The 27,849-nt window shown below is 42.0% G+C and overlaps 2 protein-coding genes across 6 annotated transcripts in view; one reads left to right on the top strand and one right to left on the bottom strand.

The window, feature by feature from the left end:
• LOC123510627 (probable glutamate receptor) overlaps positions 1–23,054 on the top strand; it is a 63,121-nt gene extending 40,067 nt beyond the window's left edge. For 2 of the 3 annotated variants that reach the window (XM_045265913.1, XM_045265912.1), the window contains exons 3-15: positions 2,877–2,985; positions 7,735–7,884; positions 9,302–9,501; positions 9,692–9,930; positions 10,621–10,783; positions 11,730–11,833; positions 12,055–12,145; positions 12,673–12,831; positions 13,519–13,684; positions 13,993–14,207; positions 14,812–14,937; positions 21,471–21,619; positions 22,208–23,054. In XM_045265913.1, the coding sequence (XP_045121848.1) occupies positions 2,901–2,985; positions 7,735–7,884; positions 9,302–9,501; positions 9,692–9,930; positions 10,621–10,783; positions 11,730–11,833; positions 12,055–12,145; positions 12,673–12,831; positions 13,519–13,684; positions 13,993–14,207; positions 14,812–14,937; positions 21,471–21,619; positions 22,208–22,430 (2,070 nt within the window). In that variant the 5' untranslated portion in view covers positions 2,877–2,900 and the 3' untranslated portion in view covers positions 22,431–23,054. Of the gene's footprint in view, positions 1–2,876; positions 2,986–7,734; positions 7,885–9,301; positions 9,502–9,691; positions 9,931–10,620; positions 10,784–11,729; positions 11,834–12,054; positions 12,146–12,672; positions 12,832–13,518; positions 13,685–13,992; positions 14,208–14,811; positions 14,938–21,470; positions 21,620–21,733 lie in introns of all 3 variants that reach the window. The other variant, XM_045265914.1, reaches the window with a different exon arrangement.
• On the bottom strand, positions 23,048–26,376 carry LOC123510628. Of its 3 annotated transcripts, none has more exons than XM_045265916.1 (2): positions 26,178–26,376; positions 23,048–25,266 (listed from the first exon to the last, which is right to left on the bottom strand). In XM_045265916.1, exon 2 carries the CDS (start codon positions 25,255–25,257, stop codon positions 23,395–23,397), a length of 1,863 nt encoding a protein of 620 aa, XP_045121851.1. In that variant the 5' UTR covers positions 25,258–25,266; positions 26,178–26,376; the 3' UTR covers positions 23,048–23,394. The 3 variants fall into 3 exon arrangements, with proteins under 3 accessions (XP_045121851.1, XP_045121852.1, XP_045121853.1); XM_045265917.1 differs by having other exon boundaries at positions 26,208–26,374; XM_045265918.1 differs by lacking the exon at positions 26,178–26,376 and adding an exon at positions 25,960–26,077.
• Between the last annotated feature and the right edge of the window lie 1,473 nt (positions 26,377–27,849).

Here is a 27,849-nt window from a genome sequence, read left to right as displayed (position 1 = left end):
AAGAACAGGAGGAAGGAAAGAAAATGAGGGGAAATGCGAGAATGAAGGAAAGAAAGAAAATGAAAGAAGATTAAAAGGAGGATGGGAAGGAGGGGAAGAAGGAAGAAGGGAAGGAAAAGAAGAGAAGAAGAGGAAGAAAATGAGGGAAGTGAGAGAAGAAGGAAAAGAAAGCTAGGAAGAGGAGGAAAGAGAAAAAAAAGAAGAGAATTGAGAAGATAAAGGAAAAGAAATAAAAGAATGAGGAAGAGGAGGAAGGAAATGAGATGAAGGGAATGAGAGAAGAGGGAAAAGAAAACAAGGAAAAGGAGGAAGAGGAAAAAGGATAATTGAGAGGAGGAAATGAAGGAAATGGAAGAGAGAGGAAAAGAGCAAGAATGGAAAGTGGAATGAAGAAAAAAGAAAAACCAATGATAAAAAAGTTAATGAAAAGACAACACGGATGAAAATGAAGAGAAAACAGAAGATGAAATAAAACATGAAGACCAAAATTGAATGAAAGAAAGATTGAAGGAAGAAAAAAGTAAATGAAAATAATAGATGTGGAAATAGCCTCTCTCTCTCTCTCTCTCTCTCTCTCTCTCTCTCTCTCTCTCTCTCTCTCTCTCTCTCTGCGGGAAGAAGAAAAATGATCTTCCACAAAACTTCTAAACCCAAAAATGTTCAGAAAATGTTCATGAAAGTTCTTATTTATATTTAGATTTTCCTTTTGTTTGTTTTAGAGAGAGAGAGAGAGAGAGAGAGAGAGAGAGAGAGAGAGAGAGAGAGAGGTGGGAGTAAGGAGATAAGATAATAGGGAGGGAAGTAGTAAGGAATGGAGATAAAAGAGAAGGAGGAGGAGGAGGAGGAGGAGGAGATGAAGAAGAGAATGTGGGTAATGTAAACATGAAAGAAGAGTGTCAGGTACCTTCTCTTCCTCCTCCTCCTCCTCCTCTTCTTCCTTTTCCTTTCTTCCTCTTTCTCTCATATTTTCTCTTTTTCGTTCGTCCTCTTACCATTCTTCCACCACCAACACCTATATTTTTCCCCTCCCTCCCTCCTCCTCCTCCTCCTCCTCCTCCTCCTCCTCCTCCTCCTCCTCCTCCTCCTCCTCCTCCTCCTCCTCCTCCTCCTCCTCCTCCTCCTCCTCCTCCTCCTCCTCCTCCTCCTCCTCCTCCTCCTCCTCTCTTCTCTTTCACCGCCACTTGCATCACCTCCTCTTTCCTCCCCTCCTCTCCTTTCTTCTCTTTTCCTCCTCCTCTTTCACCACGATTTCCTTTACCACCACCACCACCACCACCACTACCAAGTCCTTCCTCGTCCTCCTCCTCCTCCTCCTCCTGCAAGGGACAGGGTTGTGTACCCGGCTATTAAGACAACTTTAGTGTTCCTATTGTCGTTGAAGCACCTGCGTCTCTCTCTCTCTCTCTCTCTCTCTCTCTCTCTCTCTCTCTCTCTCTCTCTCTCTCTCTCTCTCTCTCTCTCTCTCTCTCTGACCACCAGTGTTATTTCGTCTCATTTTCCTTTATATTTTTCTTTGCCTTTAACTGTCTCTGATTTTAATTGAGAGAGAGAGAGAGAGAGAGAGAGAGAGAGAGAGAGAGAGAGAGAGAGAGAGAGAGAGAGAGAGAGATTTACATAATTACAGACACATACATTTATAACTTGACACACATAATCATCTACCTGAAATATTCTTTTGAACTTAGAAATATTAGCCTCCTTATCATTCACACACCACCACCACCACCAAGAAAGGGCTACAAAGAACAATATTTCCCCAGCTCACCTCTTGAATAACCAGAACACGAGTCACATTTGTCGAAGCTTCACAGGCATTGCTCAGACATCAATTATTAGGCACACCTGTCATTTCAGTGTATTTGGGAAGAAAAAAACCTGTTTGTATTCTGCTTTAGTTGTGTTAGTTCATGAATCAAGGTTGAGGTAGGTGGACTAAATGGGTGGAGGGTGTTGGAGGCAAGTGGAGGGAAGAGGTGAAGGGGGTGGAGGAATATAGTAGGTGGAAGGAGTAGTGAGAGGAACAGGTGGGAGAAATATGCAGGTGAAGGTGGATGAAGCAAGAGGAACAAATATAAATAGGTAGAAATAAGTAGGTGGTAAAATAAATAGGTAAGTAGAACAAGTAAATAAAGCAGGTAAGTGGAGTAGATAGGAGAAACAAGTGGAAGGAGCAGGTGGAAGAATTAGATGGATGATTTTTCTCTTTTTTTCCTTTTTTTTCTAGGTGTCAGGTGGTTCGATTCCCGTCCTCGTTTTGCCACACCCAGTAGTTCGTGAATAAATCCCAAGGAACAGCAGCGCACAAGAACAAGACGCATGTTCGTGATAGAGATGATTACCAAAGAAAAATGTCGTTTCTAGCATAGTAATTTCATCATTTATAGCTTCTCCTCCTCATCAGCCTTTATTTTTTTTATTGCTGTTCCTCCTCCTCTACCTCCTCCTCTTCCTCCCCGTTATATTAGGCAACGCTCACGTGAACAGTATTCATTCCACCTTCAGTCACGTTCCACAGTACTGCGTCTGGTACTGTTTGTGTAGTTACTTCCACGGCTTTCAGCTTTCTTGTCTTCCTTGCCTTGTGTTAATTGCTGTATTCTTGTATTCTCACTTCCTTTTTGTTTCCTTTGTGTTACTATTTTTTTTCTGTGTGTTATTATCTTGTTTCTTGGTTATTTCGTTGATATTTTTTCTCTTATTTTCTTATCTTTCACGTAACGTTCCTATAATTAATCTTTTTCTCTCGTGTCATGTACATTTTTTTTTTTTGCCATTTCTGCATTATCTTTCTTCCATTTTCGTCTTCATACTTATCTCTATCTTCCATATAACTGATTACTTCTTTTTCTCTCTCCGCTCCTTTCCCTCCCTGACAGATGTGAAGGCCCCAGGCAGCAGTAATGGTTCTTCCTCCCTGGTTCTCCCTCCTCCCGGTAATGTGTCTGGTTCTCTGCGCCGTCAGTGTCTCCGGCCGGCTTGTCATCGGTAGGTGTTTGAGTCTAATTTATACTCAGATTTAATTAACTCCTTTAGTACTGGGACGCATTTTTACCTTGAGCTTTGGGTACCATTAGACAGTTTTATTTATGTTAAGAACTGTCTATGGACGTCAGAAGATTAATGGCCAGAGTCTTCACTATTCTAATTCCCCACATAAGTTTCTGAAGCTGTATAAAATTACCAAATAGTAAGCAGAATGAATATGAAAGCGCGTCGTAATACTGAAGGGTTTAAGTTTTTTGGTATGTTTAGGCAATTTTTCCTTCTCCGCCTCCCAGTCTTTGCGAGTTAGCCATTAAAATGCTTTGGTTTTCTACTACTCACTAGTTATGGTGTGGATTTATGGTGTTTTTTTTATGTATATTCAAGTCATATTTTCGTAGAGAGAGAGAGAGAGAGAGAGAGAGAGAATTTTGTTTCCTCCCACCTCTCTCTCTCTCTCTCTCTCTCTCTCTCTCTCTCTCCCTGTTGCTAGTTAGAAGTTACAAAACAGCCTTGCAAGGACACAAAACTGTCTTGCTACTTGACTTTGCTTTGAATTCCTTTCCATTCCTTTGTATTCCTTCTTATCAAACTATTTTCGTTTCCTCCTCTCCGACTGTTCCTTTCCCATTTCCTTACTTTCTTCCAACTATCTTTCTTATCATTCTCTTCCTTTACCCTTCAAGTCACTGACCACTACCAGCACCACCAGCACTACTAGCACCACCAGCACCGCCATCCTGTCCTTAACACCCTTGCTTTACGTGTTCCTCCTTGGAGTGATTTGTTGCCCCCTCCTCGCTGGCTGGGGTCCGTGCGTGCCTGCTCCGGGGTTACCAGCCGCGGGAAATGGCTGGTATATGCTTTTACCGTATCACTTGAATGCATTAGTGTGTCTCCCTTGCATATATGAGGCGCCTCTCTCTATGAAAGTGTTGCCCAAGAGAAAATACCTCCCTGGGTTTTTTGTAGGTAAGTTTGAATGATAATATGAGTTAAATGTGTGTTTGTGTGTGTGTTTTGTTTTTTCTCTATTTTTTGGTGTTTGATGAGTTTTGAAAGTCTTTTTCTCTTTTTTTTTTTTTAGAGAGAGAGGGAGAGAGAGAGAAAGAGAGAGAGAGAGAGAGAGAGAGAGAGAGAGAGAGAGAGAGAGAGAGAGAGAGAAATTACGTTTTTTCTACATTATTAAGCACAACACTATTACACACACACACATACAACAAACACACACACACACACACACACACACACACACACACACACACACACACACACACACACACACACACACACACACACACACACGTCCCAGAGTGCTCCGTAGAACCACAAACACGTGTTACCAAGGATACTCTGAACTTATTTGTGGTGTTGGTTAGAGATTCATTATAGCTTGAGGCGAGTGGCGGGGTGAGAGGGTGAGAGGGAAAGCAGAGGCGGTCACGGGGGAAGGCAGAAGGAGGAGACCCTGTTGTAGATTATCTTGAGTCGCAGTTATGGTCTTTGGGGACTTAAAAGCGACACGCAAAGCTGATGGGCGCCTCCTGTGACCTTAACCTTGTGCCCTGGAGGAGGAGGAGTAGGAGGAGGAGGAGGACGAGGAGGAAGAAGAGGACGTAGAGGAAAGGAATCACAAAGGAAGAAATAACAATATACCTACTATGTCTTACGTGAATGTACAGTGACAACAGCAAAGACGGAGGAGGAGGAGGAGGAGGAGGAAGAAGAAGAAGAGATGGAGGAGGTCGTCACGTACACACACTCGCTCAATTACACACACACGCACACTCACACACACTCACACACACACATCCCCTTATAAAAAGAAGCATATAAGGAAGTTGGAGAGATTGCAGAGAATGGCAACAAAAATTATACCGGAATTGGCAGAAATGACCTATGAGGAGAGATTAAAATAAATGAATTTGCTTACCTTGGAACAAAGAAGAGAAAGAGGAGATTTAATACAGGTTTATAAACTGTTGAATGGTTTGGATGAAGTGGATAATGAACAAATGATGTTGAGAGAGGAAAATTTAAATAGAACTACGAGATCGCTTAGTAAAAAGATAGCCAAGGGAATATGCTTGAAGGATGTGAAGAAATATAGTTTCCCACAGAGATGTGTGGAGGTGTGGAATAGTTTGAGTGAGGAGGTGGTGTCAGCGAGGAGTGTGCATAGTTTTAAAGGAAAATTGGATGTGTGTAGATATGGAGACGGGGCCACACGAGTATGATACCCAGGCCCTGTAAAATTACAACTAGGTGAATACAACTAGGTGAATACACACGATACTTTTCATTTGCCAGTTTCCTTTTCCACGTAAATAACTCGTATAATTTTTCCTCCTCTTTCCAGAATTCCTACAAAAATTCTACCAATTATTCGGTATTCTTCCTCCAATTACCTGAAATATTCGCCGCATTACCTGGAAAATAAGCACCGTGGAAAATAACCTCTCTCTCACTCTCACTCTCACTCTAACACTCACCTCTCACTACTCCTCTTACTTTAATCTCCCCTCCTTTCTCTCCCTTTTCATCGAGATTCCTTAGTCCAACGTTGTTCAGTTGCTGTCTTCCCCTCTTTGTCCCCTTTCTCATCACTCTCCTTCCCTCACCTTCCCCTTCTTACGGTCATTTGCCTGTCCCTCACAGCCTATGTCCTTCCTGTCTTTCTTACTGCCGCCCTTCAATGTCTTAATATCCCAGCGTCTTCGTTTTTCTTTGTCCTTATTTTCTCTTATTGTGTTTGTGTGTGTTTTTCTTTTAGTTTGTGTTCTTTGTCTTATTTTTGATGTTTTTCGCTACTTCTTCAATGTTCCTTTATTAGTGTTCATTTCTCAGCATCTTGCCTTCGTTTTTCTGCCTTATCTTTTCTTATTACCGTGTTTGTTATTGTTTTTTTTATCATTATTCTTTTTGTCCTCTTTGTCTTATTCTAAACGTCTTTCTTCAATTCTTCAATGTTTCATCACTGGTTTTCATATCTCAGTGTCTTACCTTCGTTTTTTATTTTCCTTATCTTCTCTTCTTACCGTGTTTGCGGACTTATTTCTTTTATAGTTTGTCTTCTTTATCTTATTCTAAATATCTTTCTTTATTTCTTCAGTGTTTTTCTGTCTTTCAACGTTTTAATATCCTAGCATCTTTCCTTCGTTTTTTCCTTATTTTCTCTTCTTGCCTGGTCTTTCTCATCCTTTTCTTTTGATCTCAGACATCTGAATTTTTGTTCGTCATAGATTATGTTTTGGTTGGGTTAGACTTGGTTAGGTTAGGTTAGGTTAGGTTAGGTTTAGTTAGGTCAGGTTATGTTAGGTTTAACTAGGTTACGTTAGGTTTGCCTAGGTTAGGTTGGGTCAGGTTTAAAAAAAAAACTTAGGATAGGCCAGGTTAGGTTAGGTCAGGTTAGATCTACGTTTGATTAAATTACGTTAGACTATCTTAGGTTAGGTTTATATTAGTTTTCTACCAACTATTGACATTTGATTTTTTTTTCCTTACGTTATGAAATTTTAAGAGTATCAACATCATCAACCTGGAAACGCACCGCTGGAAATGGCACTCTGATATCCAGCCTTAATCAGAACGAGGCGAAACCTTCATTATGACGCCCATTGCGACCTGGGTAATTGCATATCTAAGCGGTAATTATCGTTAAAAGCTGCAGTAACGGAGGCCAGTCGGGAGATATTTACCATTCCTTTCTATGATGCGTAGACATATGTAGGGGAAGGGAGGGAAGGAGATAGAGAGTGAAGGAAGGTGTAGAGATAGAAGGAAGGAGGCAGACATATGTAGAGAGGAAGAGAGGGAAGGAGAGAAAGGTGGAGGGAAGTAGATAGAGAGTGAAGGAAGGTAGGTATGTGTAAAGATAGAAGGAGGGAGGTAGACATGTACAGGGAAGGAAGGAGGAGTGGAGGGCAGTAAATGGAGAGTTGAGGAAAGTTGGCATGTGTAGAGACGAAGGTAGGAAGGGAAGGAAAGGTGGAGAGAAGTAGTTAGATGTAGGATGGAGAGTAGAGGAAAGTAGGTATTTTTAGGGAGGGAAGGAGTGGAGAGATGACAATGGAGGGAAGGAAACACCGGGAGAAAGTTAATTAACGTGTGTAGGAGAGAAAGGAGGGGAGGAGGAGGAAGTCAGATATAGAAAGGGAGGGAAGAGGGGAGGTGTATGTAAATAAGGGGAGAGATAGAAGGAGGAATAGAAGAAATGAAATAAAATAAAGGGAGGTAAAGAGGGATAAAAGGAAGAAAGAAGTGTATGTACAAATATCGAGGTAGATATTGTTTTCAAAGTAATTTATTCATGTTATGCAGCATTACCACCCGTCAATACATAATGACTAGCACGTATATGTTAATTATTTCATGTATAAACGCCCCATCTCATAATGACTAATAATGCAAATGCAGTTCATAATCAGGATATCCTTTTCCATACATGTTTTTTTGTTGACAATGTAATATCAGTATCTATTTATCTCTCTTCCTGTTTACCAAGAGGTCAGTTGGTCTACCTATCAATCTATGTAAGTGCATTTCTATCTATCTCTCCATCTATCTATCCACTCATGAATGTATAATTTTTTCTTTCTCTTTCTCATCTTCTTATTGGACAAAAGAAAAGCAAGGTAAAAAGGCTTGCTAATTATCTCTTCCACTCACCCAAAAGAAGTAATAATAACAAATAAATGAGTAGCTTAAGGATTGCTTTCACGTGTATCTGTCAAATGTCCTTTTATCCTGCAGAAGTAGTGGTGGACGCAGGGTCTCCTCTGGCGGCGAGGGCTGCAAAGGACCTGCAGGAAAGTGTCCTCTTCCCTCTGAGTCAAGAAATGTTCCTCAATATCACATATCTCAGTAGAATGCTGCAGGACTCCCCCTCGGCGCCTCCTTCAGGTACTAGGGCGTGAGAAGGCTTATTATACGTCCTTGTAGGTGATGCCTTTTGTAGGTCAAGTGGCTCCTTTTATCTGGTTCCTGTAGTCATGATTTCTTATTTCCGTGGGTATTTTCGTCTTATTTTTGTATGTCTATGTATTCATCATGTCTTGTTTTCGTATGTCCTTGTAAAAGATGTTTCGTGTAGGTCGAGTGTTCTTTAATTATCTTTATTTTCTTTAGTTGCTACATTGATGGTGTCTGTTTGGTCTTCGCCTATGCGATGTTTTCAGTCAAGCAGTCAGATAGCTAAGCCTTATACACTGAACAAAGTCCACATCGTAAGGCTACATAAGGGAAGACGGTAACAGCTGCTGCCATCACCTTCCATTAAGAAAGATGTGCGCACCAACACACGTACTCTGACCTCTGTAGCAGACAAATAAGTGTTTAATATGCGCACGGCCTCCAACACGGGAAGGTATGAGACTTAAATCCGAACAGGAAAGGAACGTAATCACAAGGAGGGCGAGGGAGTGGTAATCTTCCAGCAAGGCGTGCTCTAAAAGGCCACCTCTCTGACCTTAACGACCAGCCAGCTCAGGGAAGTGGGTTGCCACCTGAATGCACAAGGAGCGCCATGCCCGCACACTCACACGCCTTGCCGTACATAGACGAGTGTAAATATTCACCACCTTGCCCATTTCCATTTCCTGTTTCAACTCACGGAACGCGCCGGTATAGTGCAGACACCCGCACTCACCATGGCAGTGCGGGTAGTCACTCTTCGCTCACCTTTGCTCCACCTGGAGGTACATGTTGCAAGTGAGGGCATGATAGTCCTCACCGTTGCCTACATCCCCGCACACAGGCCTGGCAAAACCCTACCTAATCAGAATTTAATCGAGCCTGAAATGAATAAAGCTTACGCCAGCCCAGCTTAGCCTGGCAACACTTCCTCAGTTTGAGAGGGATCGAGAAAGGTAATGTTTTGTGTGTCTCGACACAAGTTTTCTCTCCCCCACCTGTTCCGAGCCACGGACTTGAGCCTCGTAAAAACTATACTTCCAATCTTCTTTGCTCTTTCCCAAGTTGAGTTTCTTTCCCGAAGAAGAAAGTTGAGTGAGCCAGAGGTCAAGAATGAATTACCTGAGGAGAGTTACGTGTAGTTTTCTCCAGTTACGAACAATGCAGAGTGCCGCGCCGAGCAGCAAGGCAGCGGGCAGCGGGGCAACGAGGCAACAGGGCAGCGGGCAGCGGAACAGCTAGCGGCGGGACAGCGGGGCAGCGGAATTCGGACTAACAACACTTGTACCTCAAGCAGGAGATAAATCAGGAATTTAAGAGAATACTTATTACTTTTCTAAGTGATTAACAAAGGCATTCTTTCTCTGGTCTCTCCAGCTAAGCATAAAATTTAATCCCCGCTCACCAGCAGAGGCGCTGTTCCTCGCAGCGGTGGGCGGTGGCAGTGGCGGCGGCGTGGCGGGCGTGGTGGTTGTGATTGGATGCTGCACCGACGCCTACGTCCCGCGCCTGGCTGATGAGGTGCCCGTCCTGAGCCTACAGCTGGTCGGAGAGAGATGTCGCGGGGTTCCCGCCGCCCCGGGATCTGCGGACCGTCCTCCTTTCAAGGTCAGAGACACATAACGCATTCATGTTATCGTGGGCAGATGATGCCGAGGCTCACTGTGATGCCGCGAGCCAACACTGAACACGAGGGAGCCATTACTCGTCTCTGTCTCTCCCTGCTTTCCCTACCGATGCCGCCAAGCATAGGCCCTTTGATGTACTCCCTCCTCTCACTCTATCCTCTCCCCTGCAGGAATTACAGCAGGCCGGCTTTCCAACGTGTGCTGGGGGACACAAAGAGGCGAGGCTGGACACTTCCGACATCAGGCTGTGGGTGAAAGCAATCGCTGAGGGGAAGGAACCAATAAGGACGAGGAGATACAGGATCGATCTGCTGCCAATGCCCTCTTCCTCCCTGTCCTCCTCCTCCTCCTCCTCCTCCTCCTCTTCTCCTTTTCCCAGAGTCCTCCCCAGCCGCAACAATACCTCAGGGTAAATAAAAACACAGGATACACACACTGACTCCCGCTCCGCTCAAGTTGAATGCTTAAGCTGAATTTTTGTCTGTCTCTCTTTTCTCATTGACTAAACATTCGGAGAGGAGAGGAACGTGGTGAGATGAGGCGTGTTACATTGTATTTACGACTCTCTCTCTCTCTCTCTCTCTCTCTCTCTCTCTCTCTCTCTCTCGTGTGCGTGTGTCGTAGAAGAGAGGGTGGGAGGGGGAGGCGGGGTCAGTTTAATCAACATTCCGTCAGGGTGCAACTGTTGCCAACACGGAGCGATTGCCTGATGGGTAACTGACCGACTGACTGACGCAAGATTCTCGTCCCCCGATTGGCGATACTGGATGCATGATTACCTTGACACACACACACACACACACACACACACACACACACACACACACACACACACGGGAAATGAATGTATAAAAAAATATTCGTTATTGACAGTATTGTTCTTTCTAGTTGGTGATGACGGAAATCCTCGTTTTTTTTTGTGTTATTTTCACGAGTTGACTAATGGGCTGACTCATTACGAATAATTTCACGAACTTAGAGCATTGACTATATAAAGAAAGGTAAGTTGCTATGATATTCACAAACCAGTAACAGTAACACGTTCTCTCTCTCTCTCTCTCTCTCTCTCTCTCTCTCTCTCTCTCTCTCTCTCTCTCAGGAACAAGACGTCGTGGCTTCAGAAGAGGGTGAAGCGCCAGGTGTTAGTCAAGCTGAAAGAGGAGGAGGAGGAGGAGGAGGAAGCGAAGTTCTACAACCAGAGACTTAAATCAAGGGCTCGTGATGTGCTGAGTGGAACTGTGATGACGGTCTCCATGAAGCACGTAAGTTGTCTTCAGTACTCTTTATTCAATGTGAGGGGAAAGCTGGCCGAGGGAAACATATACGATTAAACACAAAGGCCCACTGAGACTGTTGGGGAAAGTGAACTGGTGTAAAAAATGCATGAATAAATAAATAAATAAATAACGGAAAACAGGTAAGCTATTTTGAGAGCGTGGAAAAGTATCAATCCTCAGGTAAAGAAGTCACACACACACACACACACACACACACACACACACACACACACACACACACAGTTTTAAGCGTCCGTCACTCGGGTTAGTGTGTTCCCAATAGTACGCGTGGAAGTTTCAGCGTGTAGGCAAGTTGTTTTCATTACTTTTCTTTCATTTTTCAGCTCTCGCCTTCTTTCACAGACTCCGCAATTAACTGTCTTGGGTACATTGCTGTTTTCATTCCACTTTGCATTGAAATATAAGATAAAAGAGAAACTGTAAAAAAATTATTAGGCCTAATTTGAAAAAAAATTATACATACCGATTTCCAATTATCATTTATTTATTTATCTAATATTTTAAAGCTCCCTTATCAATAAGCGGTAACAACTTGTATGGTTACTGAGTCTACTCCATTCATTTACTAATTCATTTGAAAACCAAGACTTTCCTCTCTCTTTTTGAATATAGCTACTAGTCTTAAACTCATCATTCATTGTCCTATCCTGATTACTGTCTCTTTTGCCTCGTTATGTCCCTCACATCACCTAAAGACGTCTATCAAATATGTTGGACACCGATATCATCCATTCATCTTTCTTCTCGTCTATCTTCTATCATCTCTCTTTTTTTCTTCCGTGTTTTTCCTTGTATCTTGTTATTACTCTCTTATCATGCGCCCTCTCTAAAGAATGCAAATCCCTACTTTTTTCTTCATGTTATCTCCTATAGTGTGCTTCCTGAGAATTCCTGTCCTCTTTCCCTGCAGCGGCCGCCCTACGTGACCCTGGTGAAGAAGGGCAGGATCATCGCTAAGGCCACGGGTATCCTGCTGAACGTTCTCGACAGCTTCGCCGCGACCTACAACTTCTCGTGAGTGGGTGGTGAGAATTCCCTACCCCAGCACAGGTGTGGCTGGGAATGCACTTTCCGCGTCTGTTTGAGCTTTGGATTCCTTTCTCCAATGGTATCTGTTTTGATATCGTCTTACCATTTGAAGAGGACTTGAGTATACTGAGAATTTCCTTATTTCCTTTTAATGGTATTTATTTGCGGTGTGTTTGTAGTGTCTGTCAATGGTTTCACTGGTGCAGGTACGTCCTCAAGCTGCCGGATGATGACCAGTGGGGGTCACTGCAGGAGAATGGGTGGTGGACAGGGATGGTGGGCGAGGTGCACAGGAGGGTAAGTAGTAGTGCAGGGGCGGAAGGCGGTAGCAAGTTGGCCATCTTGTTTTGCATGGCTAGTTTATGTTGAGCTTTCAGTTCTGCCTTACATAGCTATAAAAAGTTAATGTAGGATTGGAAGTGTGAGGCTGCTGGGATAAGTGCAGGGATGAGCTAGTGATTCCTTTTTATTATACCGTGATTAGCTGCTGGTAAAATTAGTGGCAAACGCCCCAAAACTGGCACACAGTACGCACATTCCTCTAACCTCAGTTATTATGTTCTGCTGAAGTAAAGTGTTCCTGAATGTCTTCGTGATGTTACTGATAGTTTCGCTTCTTTGAGTAAAACAATCTTGAGAACCGGAACAACAATTTCCGTGGCCCTTGAAGATCTTCCGTTATGAAAGCCACGAGCGTTCCAAAATACGGTTCCTGCTTTCGGTTTGGTGTGGCTCTTGTGTTCCGATAAGTGTGTTTACCAGTGGAAGAATCCCGGCAGATAGTTTTAGATTCTTGTTTGTGTTACCTCGCCACTCGCCGCCAGGAAGTGGAGATGGCGCTGGGGCCCACTTCGATCACAGAGGCGCGAGAGAAGGCCATTGACTTCACCATGCCATTCGACTATGAGCCTTGGGACATTCTCATTCCAGAGTCCATTGTCACGGTCGACCTCACGGCTTATCTCTTCCCCTTCGCCGGCCTGGTAAGTTGATAGGCTCACTGGCTGGCCGAAGTGCTGCGCCAGGCTCCATTATTCAAGTTTAAAGGTTATTCAGAGTGCCTGTGTGTGTTGTGTGGGGGGGGGGGTGATTTTGCATGTATGTTCTTTATTATTCCAACTTCCCAACGCTGAAATAAACGTGGCTGCTTTGTAATAGTAATGTTAATGTCTTTTGTTCCTTCATCTGATGATTTTAATCCAGGTTTAATTATTCCGATTTAAAGTTTATTCAGAATGCCTGTGTATGTGTGAGTGAGTTTACACTTCGATTATTTCACCTCCCAACGCTTACCAAAATCAAATTTTTAAGCTCCCTGCTTATTATTAATATTATTATTATTGTTGTTGTTGTTGTTGTTGTTGTTGTTGTTGTTGTTGTTGTTGTTGTTGTTGTTGTTGTTATTATTATTATTATTATTATTATTATTATTATTATAAGTGTGAATGGTCTTTGTGTGTGTGTGTGTGTATTTTACCTAGTTGTAGTTTTACAGGGCCTGGGCTTTATGCTCGTGTGGCCCAGTCTCCATATCTACACTTATGTGTGTGTGTGTGTGTGTGTGTGTTATTAAATTTATTGCATCTTGTTATCATGTTTTGTCTTGTGTTCATACATGTATTCTCTCTCCCTCTCTCTCTGGCATCACCTGGTTCTTACTGCACACCCAGGTATGGTCCTTGGTGATGGTGTCCACACTGGTGGTGGGGATCCTGGCATGGGTGTTATCCAGGATCTGGGGGGACAGGGGCATCCTCTATCCTGCCAAGAAATCCTGCAAAACTTATTCATTTTCCCTCTATGTCTTTGACACTTTTGGGTGTTTGGTTCAGCAGGGTAAGTGGTGGTCAGAGTAGAAAAGTTGCAAGCTCAGTATAATCAATGCATTTTTTAAGTGATAGTGACAGCAATAATGGTGACATAAAGACAATATGACCCTTTCTGTTTGATATTTTAACTTATTTTCCTCACATATTTTTTTTTTATTCATTACTCATACTGTTGGTGGTTGCATATCTTGTCATCTCTAATACTTCAGTAATTCCTCTTCCTTCCCTCACCATGCATATCAGTGCTACCTCTCATCCTGTCCTCTACCTGCCCACTAAGCCTCTAGCTATCTACACACTACCTATCCTTGGCAGCCAACAAGCAGCCCCAGACAGGACCCATTAGGATGCTGGTGGCGTGGTGGTGGGTATTCTGTGTGGTGTTGGTGGCCTCCTATAGCAGCAAACTCATCTCCTCCCTCACTGTTCGCTTCACGGAGCCGCCGGTCAAGTCTCTGAAGGACCTAGTGGAGTCTCGCAAGTTACTCTGGACCTACCTGGCTAACTCAGCAATGGAGGAAGTGTTCAAGGTAATGCAGGTGTAGGTGTTCTAAATCTGAGTTCTCTTTTTGTTTGGTTGACTTTCTTTTAGTGTTGGGCATCCATTATTTCACTGAAGGCTTTGCTCAGTGCACATTACTTTTGTCCTGGTGTATATTGTAGTTTTTTTTTTTTTTTATGGTGCTACTACTAAATTCAAAGTACAAACTGCTCTATATTCCCCAATTAGTTTTCTGTGTGGGCATAATGATGCAATAAATCCAGGGAAATTGTGGAATGGATGTAATATTCATACAAGTTCTCCACAAGTGTAGCATAGTTGTAATCTTGCTTCTTCCTTTCACCCCTATTCTGAGTGTTAACCAATACTCTCAATCTTCCATACTTTTCTCTGGCAAACTCTGGAACTCTCTGCCTGCTTCTGTATTTCCAACTTCCTATGACTTGACTTCATTTAGGAGGGAGGTTTCAAAACAATTGTCTCTATCTTTTGGCTAACTCTATTGGACCTGTAGGGGGCTAGCACCTAAGTGGGCTTTTTTTTTTGTTGCCCTTGGCTGGCTTTCCCCTCCTGCATAAAGAAAAAAACCTGCTTTAGCCATGATATGTCACATAGTTAATCCCTGTGATCAGTTTTCAGCACCAGACACACTGTTTGGCAAGGTTGGACAGCTGCACAAGGACAACCCAGGCCTCCTTGTCTACAGCTTTGAGGAAGGTGTGACAGCTGTGCGTTCCAAGAAGTTTGCATATTTTGAGGTGAGTAAAGAACAACTGACTCTTTACTTTTTGATAGTGGAGTCAAGTAAGTTCATTTGTGACTATTCCTCTCCACCAGGGACTGACAGGGCTAAGAGTGTGAATGATGTGTGTGTGTGTGTGTGTGTGTGTGTGTGTGTGTGTGTGTGTGTGTGTGTGTGTGTGTGTGTGTGTGTGTATTTACCTAGTTGTATTTACCTAGTTGTAGTTTTACAGGGCCTGGGCTTTATGCTCATGTGGCCCTGTCTCCATATCTACACTTATCCAATTTTTCTTTAAAACTATGCACACTCATTGCTGACTCCCCTTCCTCACTCAAACTGTTCCAAGTCTCAACACATCTTTGTGAGAAACTATATTGTTAAACATCTCTCAGACATCTTCCCTTCCTTAGTTTTTTACTATGTGATCTTGTGCTTTGAATGTCATATTCTTCTCTCAGGATCAGTTTCTCATTATCCACTTGATCCATTCTGTGTGTGTGTGTGTGTGTGTGTGTGTGTGTGTGTGTGTGTGTGTGTGTGTGTGTGTGTGTGTGTGTGTGTGTGTGTGTTTCACTGTTTGATCTGCTGCAGTCTCTGACGAGACAGCCAGATGTTACCCTACGGAACGAGCTCAGAGCTCATTATTTCCGATCTTCGGATAGGCCTGAGACCAGGCACACACCACACACCGGGACAACAAGGTCACAACTCCTCGATTTACATCCCGTACCTACTCACTGCTAGGTGAACAGGGGCTACATGTGAAAGGAGACACACCCAAATATCTCCACCCGGCCGGGGAATCGAACCCCGGTCCTCTGGCTTGTGAAGCCAGCGCTCTAACCATTGAGCTACCGGGCTGTGTGTTTCACTGTTTGATCTGCTGCAGTCTCTGACGAGACAGCCAGGCGTTACCCTACGGAACGAGCTCAGAGCTCATTATTTCTGATCTTCGGATAGGCCTGAGACCAGGCACACACCACACACCGGGACAACAAGGTCACAACTCCTCTCTTTACATCCTGTACCTACTCACTGCTAGGTGAACAGGGGCTACACGTGAAAGGAGACACACCCAAATATCTCCACCCAGCTGTGTGTGTGTGTAATTCACTGTTTGATCTGCTGCAGTCTCTGACGAGTCAGCCAGACGTTACCCTACGGAATGAGCTCAGAGCTCATTATTTCCGATCTTCGGATAGGTCTGAGACCAGGCACACACCACACACCGGGACAACAAGGTCACAACTCCTCGATTTACATCCCGTACCTACTCACTGCTAGGTGAACAGGGCTACGTGAAAGGAGACACACCCAAATATCTCCACCCGGCTGGGGAATTGAACCCCAGTCCTCTGGCTTGTGAAGCCAGCGCTCTAACCACTGAGCTACCGTGTGTGTGTGTGTGTGTGTGTGTGTGTGTGTGTGTGTGTGTGTGTGTGTGTGTGTGTGTGTGTGTGTGTGTGTGTGTGTGTGTATTTACCTATTTGTATTTACCTATTTGTGTATTACAGGGCCCGAGCTAAGCTCTCTGTGTCCTGTCTCCTTGTCCACTCCTGTCATATCTCTCTTTCATCTGATTGACACACACCGCGTCAACGACATCACTGCTCAGTTTATTCCACTTATCAATACTACGATGCGGGAAACTGTACTTTCTCACGTCATTTAGACAGATGTCTTTTATTAGTTTTTTCCATGTCCTCGGAGATGATTACTTGTGGTCACCTTTATCAATTCTCTGTCCAATATGTCAATCTTGTTCACCAATTTATACATAGTTATCATGTCTCCCATTGTTCTTCTCTCTTCTAATGTGGTCAGCCCCAGTTCCTCAGTCTTTCCTCATAGTCTAACTCCTGAGTCCTGGTACCATCCTTGTTGCCAGCCTCTGTACCCTTTCCACCTTCTTCACATTTTTCTTCATGTGTGGTGACCAGACACAAGCTGCATATTCTAACTGGGGTCTTATTAAAGTGCATAGTATCTTCTTCATCATTCCTTCATCTAGGTAGTGGAATGCAAGACCAATATTTTGAAGCATATTATATGTTTTCCCAAATATCTTGTTAATGTGTTTCTCCGGTGACAGAGTGTTTTGCACGGTTACTCCTAGTCTTTCTCCTCATTGGTCTCTTCAATTTTCTCATCTCCCAGCCTGTAATCCTTGTTTAGTCTGTATCTACTTCGCATTTTCATAACATCTGCCACTCTTTACTCCACTAATATATTTGATCAAGATCTTCCTGTAACTTGTTACAATCTTTCACATTATGTACTTTCCTCACAATTTTAGTATCGTCCGCAAACATATTCATGTAACTGTCAATTCCTACTGGCATATCATTAACATAAATAAAAAACATGATGGGACCAAGCACTGACCCTTGTGGAACTCCACTGGTTACCTTTTTCCACTCGGACTTCTTTCCTTTCACCACTGTTCGCATTTCTCTTCCCACTAAGTAATTTTCCATCCATTTTGCTAGTTTCCACATCAGTCTATTGTGTGGCACTTTATCAAAGGCCTTTCTCAAGTCCAGGTAAATAGCATCCACCCATCCCTCTCTATGTTGTAGTATGTCAGTCACTCTTGAATAAAAACATAATAAATTGGATACGCATGATCTTCCTTTTCTGAAACCAAACTGCCTTTCACTCAGAATGTTTTCACTTTCTAGATACTCACTCCACTTTGCTTTAATTACTTCTTCACATACCTTGCACAATATACTAGTCAACGATACTGGTCTGTAATTTAATGGTTCCATTCTACTACCATTCTTATATATAGGCACAATGTCAGCTCTTTTCCACTCTTTCGGGACTATTCCTGTTCGTATGGAGGTTTCCACAATATCAAATATGGGGTTCAACAATTGATCCTTACATTCTTTCAGCAACCTCCCAGATATGCCATCAGGCCCCATTGATTTATTAATATCTAAGTTACTTATAATTTTCCTTATATCTTCTTTAGTAACCATGATGTCCTGCATTTGCTTTATTTCCGTAGGCCTTTCTCCTGTAAAATGCTCCTCCTTTGTAAACACTTTGCAAAAGTTGTTGTTCAATATTTCAGCTATATCTCTAGCATCCTCATATACTTCTTCCCCATTTTTCACTTTTTCTATTGCTTCCCTTTTATTTAGTTTTCCATTTATGAATTTGTAAAACATTTTAGGGTCACTATCACAGTTTTCCACCACTATCTGTTCATATTCCTTTTGTGCTGTTCTCCTTACTTCAACATATCTATTCCTTGCTGTTTTGTAGACTTCTCTTGATAATACATCACTGTTTTTCTTAAGTTTCTTCCATGCCTTTTCTTTGTTCTTTTTTGCTTCTTCACAATTTCTATTAAACCACTGTTTATTATTTAAAGTCCTCTTTCTGTGATATGGCACAAACTTCTTCACAGCACAGTTATATAAATCCATAAATTTATCATATTTCAATTGCATATCCACTTCCTGGTATACCACAGACCAGTCAATTTCATTAAAGAACTCTCTTATATGGTTATAATTTGCCCTGACATAATTTAATTTTTCCTCCTTGTACTCCACACTCTTTTCCATGCTTAATTCCGTATCCAGCTCAAATCTTAGGACATCATGGTCGCTTTTCCCAAGGGACATTCATGTTCAATTTCCTCTTTTAGGGAGATGCCCCTGGTAAATACCAAATCCAACCTCGCTGCAACATCCTGTCCCCTGCACCTTGTTGGTGATCTCACCCACTGTGTCATCAAGTTATTTGTTGCTACCTTTAACAATTCCTCTGCCCACTCACCACCATTCACCACTTTGTAGTCTTCCCACACTATTTCCTTACAATTAAAGTCCCGACTATCATCACTCTATCCTTTCTGGTGAGTTCCTGCTTCATTCTGTCTAGAGTATTTCTCATCACCATTTGATACTGTTCATAGTTCCAAGCACTGGTTCTGGGTGGTATGTATACTGTTATAATATTAATGTCCCTCTTACCATCTGTTATAAGCATACTTATCACTTCCTCATTTCTCTTACTAAAGTTCACCTCCTTCACTATCAGATCTTTTTTAGTAAAAACCATTATACCACCACCTCCTTTATTCTTTCTATCATTTCTCCATACTTTGTAGTGTTTTACATCAAACCAATCTAGCTTTATTTTGGGCCTTAACTTTGTTTCCACCACACACATTATGTCCGGTTCACTGTTTCTTAGGTAATCCATACATTCTAGCCTTTTAGACAGAAATCCATCTATATTCGTGTATGTCACTTGAATTCCATTCCTAATCTCTTTCTTCCATGTTTCAGTCTGTGTACTGTCTATTCCGTCTGTTTTATCCACCACTTCTTCAGCCTCCCATTTCTCATCCTCCAAAAAAACTTGGTCTTTTCCTCCTCAGTTCTTTCCTCATTCTTCTCTCTCACTTCAGTTACAAGCTCTCTCATTTTCATTCTTTCCTCCTGTGTCATATTTCTTCTTATGTAAATTGTTTTGGTTTCCTCGTAGTCTTTAAGTTTCCAGGCCCTCCTCAGTAAGGCCTCAGCTGCCACCTGAGACTTTAATTTCAATTTTAATGGTCTACTCTTGCCTTCTTCATAAGCTCCTAGTCTCACACTTTCCTCTATCTCAGCATATAGGCATTCGGCCTCCTTGGAGATCTTATTCAGTAAAAACTTTATCCTCTCATTTTCCTTATCCCTCATATCTTGCCAATTCCTGTTAGTTTCCTCTCTTAAACCTGTTATGATCACTCATTTTTTTCTTTTCAGCAATATCTCTCACCACATACTCATTTTCCTTCAAAGCCTTAACCATTTCACTCTGTGTAATTACTTTATTTTCTTCTTCTTGCTTTTTCATTATCTCTTTGAAGGACTTCTGTACTTCTTCGTTTTCATGTTTCACTTCCTTCATTCTAGCATCAATTAGGTTGTGTGTGTGTAAGTGTGTGTGTATTTATTTAGTTGTATTTACTAGTTCTATGTTACAGGGTTTGAATGAGGCTCATAATGACCTGTCTTCATATCTACATAATCAAACTTTTCCTTAAATTTGTGCACCCTTTCTGCTGTTACATTATCATCATCTAATCTATTCCAGATGTCCACCGTCCTATGTGGAAAATTGAACTTCTTAATGTTCCTCAGACACTGATTTTTCATGATATATTTGGAATGTCCTCTTGTTTGTCTCTCTTCATCCTCCATCAGTGTTACTAGGTCTTGTCTGTCTATCTTTTCATACAGTTTACTAACTTATACATCGTTGTTAGGTTCCCTTTTTCCTGTCTATCCTTCAAGGTTAGTAATTTCATTTCCTTCAGTCGTTCTTCATAGGGAAGATCTCTTATTTCTGGGATCATGTTTGTAGCAGTCAGTTGGATTCCTCCTAGTTTTTTTATGTCTTTCTGCCAGTGTGGTGATCATACCACTGCTGCATATTCCAATCTAGGTCTTAATTATCATAGTGGTTATTATCTTTTTCATCATACTCTTATCCATGTAATTGAACACCACCCTGATGTTAGTTAGTGTCTTGCATTTTTAAGCAAATAGTCCATATATGTGTCTTTCTGGAGTCAGGGTGTCTCGTATAATCACTCTCAGGTGGTGAGCGTGGGATTGGGCAGATGTCCATGCGTAGGTTCAAATCCCACTGAGTATGGACTTGAAACTTTGCCATTTGTCAAGTGGTTGAAAGTTACCAACATGTCACCATGATACCCAGGTTCTAGGTGGTTACACCAAAGATGCACTTGGCTGGTGATATGGGCCCTAATAAAACTGCCTGTGCCACTAATGAATGAAAGCTTAACAGCGCTTCCAATACTCTGGAAGTTACCTACAGGCACTATAGGCTAGGACATAAAAAAAAAAAAAAAAAAATCATAAGTCTTCTATTACTTTTACCCATTTCCATTACATGGCATTTCCTGGTATTAAATTCTAATTTCTACTTTGGCCCCAGTTCCAGATCTTGCCAGTATCTTTCTGCAATTCCATACATTCACGAATGTTCCTTATTGATACTCTCAAAAGCTTCGCATCATCTCCAAACAAATTTATATAGTTACTCAAACCCTCTTGTATTTCTTGTATGTGTGTGTGTCTGTGTGGTGCTTTGTCTGGGATTGGTATATAGATAAATAGAGTTTACTTGCAGTGATATTCGTTCCTGCAGATTGAAATCTTTTGCATTAGTTATTTGTGAAGCAACTGTTTACTGTGGACATAGCACTTCATCCTGTGTGTCATTATCCTTGGCCTTTAAAACTTTTGGCCTTCTGGCAATATTTTCTCAGAAGTCACATTGCATTTTCTTTAACAAGTGCTGAAATATTCCTTGACATATATGATAGTGATTAATGAGTTGTAGTATTTGACAAACAATCCAAGCAACTCAAATATAGCTTCCTCTCTCATCTTTCCCTCTTCTGTAACACAACACTAAAAGTGTCCACTAGATTAGCACTGAATTACTCCTGTTAGTGGATTAGGAGGCATTTGTTGAAGCATCCATGGAGGCAACTCAAGTATGTCACCCTAGGATAACTCATGGCTGGAGTTTGCGGTGGCTGATGACTTGGCACTGCATGGGGAGTGTCGAATGACTGTGGTGAGGGACCCCTTCTTCTACACACGTTTTGGCATCATCCTGCAGCAAGGCTCCCCTTACCGGGATGCCTTCAGCTACGAGTAAGTCTTTTGTGGCTGCCTGTTGACAGATAATGCTTTGAAATGTGAAGATATGAATTTGTTTTGCTGTTGCTCCTTTCATAGTAAACAAAAGGAATATTCTACATGTTGTAGCTGAGTGGATGGCATCTGTGATCAAGGTAGATTGACTTCTAATTGAAGTTGAGGACAAGAAAGTGTTCATGAAAGGACTGGCAAAATCATGAACTTGGTAACAAAGTTTAGTACTCTCTTTACTTCTATTTTCCATACAAGGCAAATTGGAAAACTTTTGAAAGTACATAATTAAGTTGGAGGTGATAATGTCTCTGAGGAGCCAAGCCTTGCTATTCTAACTACTTCCCCTTGGTCCTGTTGATTCTGAAAGGTTCAGTATCCCCTTGAATGGGTTGCTTTTGTTCAGTCAGTGTTGGCTCAATGGGAAACTTTCACCTCAAGATGGAGTCTGGGCAGTGTTCACAGATTAAGATACAGATCCATTTACCCTCAGGAAACAGTACTGCCTCTAAAAGACAATCATCATTAGCCAGCAGTTGCATGTAATATCAGAATAATTAACAGCCTTTCCTACTATGATATGCATTGCAGAATACTTCAGCTCATTCAATCTGGCTTAATGGATGCATGGAAGAAACAATTTTGGCCTCAAACTTTCTGCACAGTCAATCCATACGCCCAGCAGCCACTGCGCCCCCTCAACCTGCAGGACTTGTTTGGCACCATGCTACTCATGCTGGGTGGCTCAGTCCTTGCCATCCTGGCCTTTGTGGGTGAGCTGCTCATCATCCGCTACCGGCTCTGCCTGCCCTGAGTCCATCTGCTTGTGTCTCTTGCCTCTCACTAGGATTGAGCTTTATTGGTTCTGGTCCTTTATCTGCTGCTGATGAATGGGATATTACACTGAACCTCCTTGTGTCTTGTGTTTGGATGGAACTATTGTCTTTGGCTACTTAGTCTGGCTGACTGCTCGCTCTTTTGATAATTCCTCTTTATTAACAACAACTTGCACTTCTCCTTGCACATTTGGCCATCTTACTTCCTCTCATTCTTTCTTGGATTGTAACACTGTAAGCCAGTGCAACACCACACAGCTCTGAATGCTCCTCCCTACTGGACTTATCCTATATGAGCTTAGCTTGGTGTTATTCACCATTTGCCAACACAAACAGCTGTCTGCAATGAACCTTATCACTACTACATCTGTGCAACACCTTCACTGTTAGGGAGATATGTAGCAGGAATGGACATGTTTGAATGGGTCCCAGCACTGCTCTGGGCCAGACTGTACATAATACTGATAGAATGAAAAAGATGACATATGTTATGGTAGAAGACACATACCAAGTCTCACTTTTAGAAAAGAATACCTGCAGCCATTGTGCAGTGCCATGGCTTCTTTATCTATGTAAAGTACGAATAAACACATGCTCAGAAAGTTGTTTTATTAATATATAATATACATCCCAACATAAAATGTTCATAAGTGATTCAGCAAACTGTATAGCTATGACCACTGTGTAGCTCTGCTAGGGTTAAAGAGAGTGGTGTCTCTCACCATGAAACTGTCATGAAAACTGACTTCCAAGATGAGTTTTGTGACCTTTCACCAGTAAGCTACACTACAGAACAGATGCCTTGCCAGGTTAATGATGACTGCCTTTAAGAGATACCACTCACACACACCTCCAGTGTGAGGTTGCTGCTGCTGCTGCTTACTGGAGTGTCTGTCTCTATTCAGTATTTAAAGCTTGGTTCTGGCAATACCTATTTGTCTGTTAGTGATCTCTGTACATACTTACTAACATCTCCTCTACAAGTTCATGTTTACCAAGGACATGGTTAGCTGGATATTCTGTAAGTTTTTGCATAGCTTTCTTTAAAATGTTAATATGTTTCACAGCACAAGGAATAATGTTAGGTTCACCTAGTCTGACTTCACCGATAAGCTGACTAGTCACATCTTCTATGTAGTCAGAATGCTGTGAGGTGAGCTCTTCTAACCTCTTTGCATGATACATCAGCTCTACAGTGATATGAGAAATACTTCTCCTGTAGGCCAATATCTTTTGTCTACCATTAATAATCTTAGCGTTTGCATCCAGCTTCTTTGAGGTGGCTACATCATAAAGTTCTTTCATATCTTTATCAATTTTCTTATTCACTTCACTTTCTCTGACAATAATTCTTTCTTCTTTAACGTGCTGTGGCAGAGGATGTGTGCAGCCATCCTTACTACACACATTGTCAACGGCCGCGACGCCACATGAGCTTGTCATCTTGCTAAACATGGCCTCGGTAAACAGTCCCACGGCAATGCCCAGCACACCACCAATGGCAAGGGAGGCCGAGGTGCCAGCAGCTCCCACAGCTCCCACCTCTGATGCTGTAATTGCTCCACCAAGCGTACGCACTGCCATGTTTCCCACTGATGCTGCAAGGCCCCTGGCTGATGCAGCACGGGCGGCAGCGGCTGTTATCACATTAGTTGTGAGGTTACCTATCACAGCACCAGCAGCTGTCCCGCCTGCCCCACCAGCCAGGCCGGCCAGAATGCCGCTGCCAGAGCTGTTGTAGCAGGGAAAGATGCACGTTTGCTGGCACGTGTGACAGTTGTGTGCATGCATGCCATCTTCAAGGTCTACTGATATCTTCTTCTCAATGGTTTCCTCCTGCAGCCATCCCTCATTCTTAGCTTCTTGTAGCTCATACTTGATATATATTCTCTTATCAATTTCCATCGCTGCTATTGAAGTGGCCAGTTTTTCAATCTTTTCTTTAAGATTCTTCTTACATGTGTCGAAGAGTTTCCTTTCTCTAAGGATGTTAACACTTACAGCTGGGGCATTGATCAGTGCATCAATGAAGGTTTCATACTGGGTACTCATGACATTCCATCTCAAGGGAACCATAGTGTGCAGTGTTTGGAGGCAGAAAAGGACACCGTTATCAAACTCAAATATGCTTTTGAAAGAAACTCCAGCATTTTTCATAACAACATCTACAATAGGCTTATCAACAGCAAAAGTTGCAAAAACATGAGTGATTTCAGGAACAGTATCCCCTAAAAGTGAAATAATTTCCTTAAGCAAAGTCTTCTGGGAATCAAAATCTCTATTTGTATTTCCCTTAGCAACCAGCCCAACACAGTGCAAGTCATCCACCCCAAAGTCTGATGTGAGAAATGCCTCCAGACGGTTCCTTGTGTCACTCTGCTGCTGCTGGCCCCTCGTGTCTGCCAGGCCAGGGGTGTCAATGAGCACAAAGTTGTACCTGTGCTTCATCCCCTCTCTGTAGTACACTGTGTAGGCGGTGATCAGGTCTGTCTGGCTCTCTGTCTCCATCCTATCATCTCCTGTCTCCTCCTTCAACTGTAGGCGGAAGGGGTCCTCCACTCTCACTCCCAGGAGGTGGTTGATGGCAGCATTGATGAAGGTGGTCTTGCCAGCTCCAGTCTCCCCCAGCAGCAACACACACCGGCTGGGCTGCTCTGACGGCTCCCCAATGCTGAATGCTCGGAAGCCTCTCTCTCTGTCCTCCCTTTCTTGCCATGGGAGAATGTGGTATATCTTTAGTCCACCTTCCTCCCGGGCAAAGGTGATCCGCCCCTCCAGGAATCTGTTCACTTCTGAAGCCTCCATTCTTTGTGTCTGTTGATAAAGAGATATATTAGGAAGGAAAAACATCATCAGGAAATGAAAACATCATCTAAAAATTCAATCATTTAGAGACTGAAATATCATCTACAAATTAAAACATCTACAAATGACATTAACCCTGTCAGTACCATGATGCATTTCCCTATTCTTACTGCTTACTATTTGGTGATTTTATAGTTTCAGAAACTTATGTGAGGATTGAAATTATGAAGACTAGCTATTAATCTTCTGACCTCCATAGACCCTTCCTAATGTCAATAAAATAATCTTGTTGTACACAAAACTAAAGGTAAAAATGTGTCCCAGTATAGGAGGCGTTAATGAGGAAGTCTGAGGTGATACTAAATTACAATGACTCGCACCTCAATAAGCTAACTTTCCTTTCTATATCAGACAGTCAGTGAAGGAGCTGGTAGGTTCTAAGGAATAGGGAGTGATAATAATAATAATAAAAAAAAAAAGGCACTGGTCTAATAAAGTCATCCCTCCAGCACTCCTTGTTTCCAGGGTTCCCCTTTGCAACTCTCACTCAACTGACATGGCGTGAGAAGGAAAATATAACCTAATCTAATCTAACCTAACCTAGCTAACATAACTTAGCTGAGACTTTATCATGACAATGCCCCCCAAAAAAAGACCACCTTTTTATGTATTCATTTTGACAATTTCTCCCACAGGACTAACTTCAGTAGGCTAGAGGTGTTACGTGATGGACAGTAGGGAAATTCTGCTTCCGCGTCCGATTCTGCTTGACTTGGTGAACTTGACTTTCCTTTCCTTCCCACACATTGACATTTACAAGACCAACCTATAAAGACTAACAATCACATCTAGTAACAAATTGACACCAAAGTACTAGAATATTACCTGTATAGTGTCAATAACTAAAGACAATACGTTACCTTCTTATCTTGTATCGTGTATCAACGCACCCAGGTTAGTATTGCTTAGTTACCAGCCTCTTCATTACTTCCTAACATGTTTCTATCACCTCAGCTTTGTGTTTCTCTCATTTACTGCCCCCAGAAGCTAAGACGTCATTTATATTACTATTTTCGTCTTATTTTCTCACATCAGCTGGCTTCCTGTTACTATCATATTATATCCGCCTTGTGTTCCAGTTAATGCTTGTGTCTTTATTTGCTTCTTAACTTCATCAGTGAGTCATATGTACGAACACTACATATTATGTCTTAGAATACAGGATTTTTAAAGATGAAATAGGTGTAGCACAGATAGATGGCTCAATTTCATCATGTTTATTGTTATGTCTGTTATGTAATACGGAAAGTACACGGGATATTTGAAGTGCGGCAGTTTTAATTGCATTTCCACAAAGAATCATGAGTCTAAGAATTATATGCTATTATATATATATATATATATATATATATATATATATATATATATATATATATATATATATATATATATATATATATATATATATATATATATATATATATATATATATATATATATATATATATATATATGTGTGTGTGTGTGTGTGTGTGTGTGTGTGTGTGTGTGTGTGTGTGTGTGTGTGTGTGTGTGTGTGTGTGTTCTAAGTACTACAGTACTGTTACATAAGATACAATAATCATTTCCATACAATTACCGCAAAAAAAAATTAAAGTTAACAAACACAAGACTTATGGATATACGTTACAATGCACCATTTATCGTGGACTATTCAAGAAAAGCAGAGAACGTTTACAGGCACTTGGCCTGATTCAGTTTTTTCTAGTCTTGGATATGCATGGTAAGAAGTGAAGTGATGTATCCTGGCTACCTCTGAGAGGAGGACAGTGTATTGCATTTGTGTGAGCAGCCACACTGCGGTGGCCTGTGGGCCCGTGGGGCCTCTCCCTTTTCCAGATACTGCTGAGGCCTGAGTGTGGCTGTGTTCTGACTTGCCAATGCATTCACTGTGGATGAATAAGTGAATCGACAGAGTTTGGCTACAAACATGAATATTATTCAGAATGGCTAATTTCTGTTGACGGTGTCTATTATTGGCAACCTTGACAGTTCTCGGGCAGTGCTACTGCCTGGGTCAAATAGCTTTCATACCGGTCACCTCATAACTTGTGGTCTGGATATAATTTTTATAGATTGATCAGTGAGTGATGAAATGATAAGAAATTAACTGGTAATCTGTGGAAGCTTCAGTGTCATCTGGAGCATAAAATGTTCACCCATCCAAGGTTCGGATTCCACTCGGGACATGCAGTGTGATGGGGTAACTGATGACAATGACATAACAGTCACACACTTGTTCACTAATTGTACAAAAACAGGTTCGTTTGACCAGTGTTGTCTCTGTGTTCTATGGGAAAAAGTCTTCATAATCTTTGAGTAGCATTTCCTTAACAAGTTCATGCTTGCCAAGGACTTCTTCAGCAGTGAGCGATGCAAGTGTTGCCATCGCCTCTGTAACAATAGCAATGTATTTTGTTGCTTGAGGAATGATGTCAGGCTCACCCAGACATATTTCATTCCTGAGCTGGGAACGCAGGTCATCAATAGAAAGAAAACTTTTTTTGGTCAGCTTCTCTACTGTCTTTGAAT

Source organism: Portunus trituberculatus, chromosome 29 (assembly GCF_017591435.1).
Source record: "Portunus trituberculatus isolate SZX2019 chromosome 29, ASM1759143v1, whole genome shotgun sequence".
Taxonomy (NCBI): Eukaryota; Metazoa; Arthropoda; class Malacostraca; order Decapoda; family Portunidae; genus Portunus; species Portunus trituberculatus.
This window is presented reverse-complemented; position numbering and strand designations above follow the sequence as displayed.